This window comes from Mytilus trossulus, chromosome 6 (genome assembly GCF_036588685.1).
Source record: "Mytilus trossulus isolate FHL-02 chromosome 6, PNRI_Mtr1.1.1.hap1, whole genome shotgun sequence".
In the NCBI taxonomy this organism is placed as follows: domain Eukaryota; kingdom Metazoa; phylum Mollusca; class Bivalvia; order Mytilida; family Mytilidae; genus Mytilus; species Mytilus trossulus.
In genome coordinates, this window is record NC_086378.1 from 69,837,907 (window position 1) to 69,839,722 (window position 1,816).

Below are 1,816 nucleotides of genomic sequence, written 5' to 3' on the forward strand. Positions count from 1 at the left end.
GCAAACACAAATCAATAAAATTTATTTATTATTTCATGTAAACAGTAAACGAAGTAAAATCTTGTAAAATAATATAACGTAAACTTCTGTTTAGATCACTAGATTATATTGCAAACTCAAATGATTTAGTTAAATATAGTTTGCAATTTGATTTTGCCATGTGATTATGTACTTTCCGAATTGATTTTCCTCTAAGTTCAGTATTTTTGTGATTTTACTTTTTGCAAATTATAACATGACTCAACGCCCCTATCCATTTTTGAAAAAATCTTTTCACTATTATAGTTCTTATCTACTGTTTTATTTTTATCATGGTCTATTGCTTAAGAATATAACTACAGAAATAAGGAAGATGAACGTTGTTTATTTTGAAAGTTAAGCAATTTTTTTCACTCTTAATAAAGTTTCTTATCCTATCGCCAGTACGGACTAAAATGTCAGCTGCAGGAAAAAAATACGACAATAAGGACACAGACTTAGTGCCTGAAGTAAAACGACTGAAATCTAGCTTTGAAAAGCAAGACATATCACTTGTTGTCGGTGGAAAAAGACTGTACATTAACAAAGCTGAACTAATGGAGAAGTCGCCAGTTTTTAAAACAATGTTTACCGCAGATTTTAAGGAAAAAAATGCACTTGAAATACAACTGCCTGATAAAGATTTGCATCATTTCTTGATGTTTCTAAGGTGCACCCTTGACGGGTATGATGATTCTATCAACGGTAATGATGTTTTTTTCTATTTTAATAATAATATGTTCTTTTTAAGTAAGTTGATTAATATAATAAATAAAGATGATGATGATGATGATGATGATGATGATGATGATGATGATGATGATGATGATGATGATGATGATGATGATGATGATGATGATGATGATGATGATGATGATGATGATGATGATGATGATGATGATGATGATGATGATGATGATGATGATGATGATGATGATGATGATGATGATGATGATGATGATGATGATGATGATGATGATGATGATGATGATGATGATGATGATGATGATGATGATGATGATGATGATGATGATGATGATGATGATGATGATGATGATGATGATGATGATAGGGTAGTTGTATTTATTTTACTCAACCAGTCTTGATGTCTTCCGTACAACTTTAATTTTTGACTCAGACTATTTCCGACTCAAAAATTCTTCCATATATGTATTTCAACATTAATTTACTTTATGACACCTCTTCTATTTTCACTTTTATTTTACAGACTTGAATGTTCACTTTATCATTCCAATAGCGCACGAATACCAAGTGAAGCAAACTTTAGATAAAGCTGATTTGTTCCTGTCAAATCATTACGTAAACCGAAATTTGGGTGGAAATGCATGTAAAGATATAGTTAATGGCATTATCGAAGCTGAAAAATACGATCTCACTCAAACTTTGAACACTTTGATAGACTTTGCATCAAGAAAAAAATTTGCTTATATTTCTCAGGCAAGTGATTTCAATGCAATTTCAAAAAGAGTTTTACATAAAATATCGATGGCGAGATGGCAGAAGGATATTGATGGTAATACTGGTAAACAATGTACAGCATCAAATGGTTCATACGAAGTTCGAAACTAGCAGTTTTATAAATATATTTACAGTTTAAATTTCAACCAAAACGTTTTTTCTGCATTTGGCATTTTTGTCATTACAATATCGTTCAAAAGTTTTCAAAGTATTGAATAAAACACTCAAAGGCAATACTTATCACTGAAAACTCTGCATAACTGACTGGCTATGGAACAATGAAAATATGTTCTTTGACAGGTGATCGGTTTATTCAGGT

At 30.7% G+C, this 1,816-nt stretch overlaps 1 protein-coding gene across 1 annotated transcript; it reads left to right on the forward strand.

The window, feature by feature from the left end:
* Window positions 1-434: 434 nt before the first annotated feature.
* On the forward strand, window positions 435-1,608 carry LOC134722965 (kelch-like protein 20). Its single transcript, XM_063586599.1, has 2 exons — window positions 435-723; window positions 1,247-1,608. Exons 1-2 carry the CDS (start codon window positions 435-437, stop codon window positions 1,606-1,608), a joined length of 651 nt encoding a protein of 216 aa, XP_063442669.1.
* Window positions 1,609-1,816: the final 208 nt, after the last annotated feature.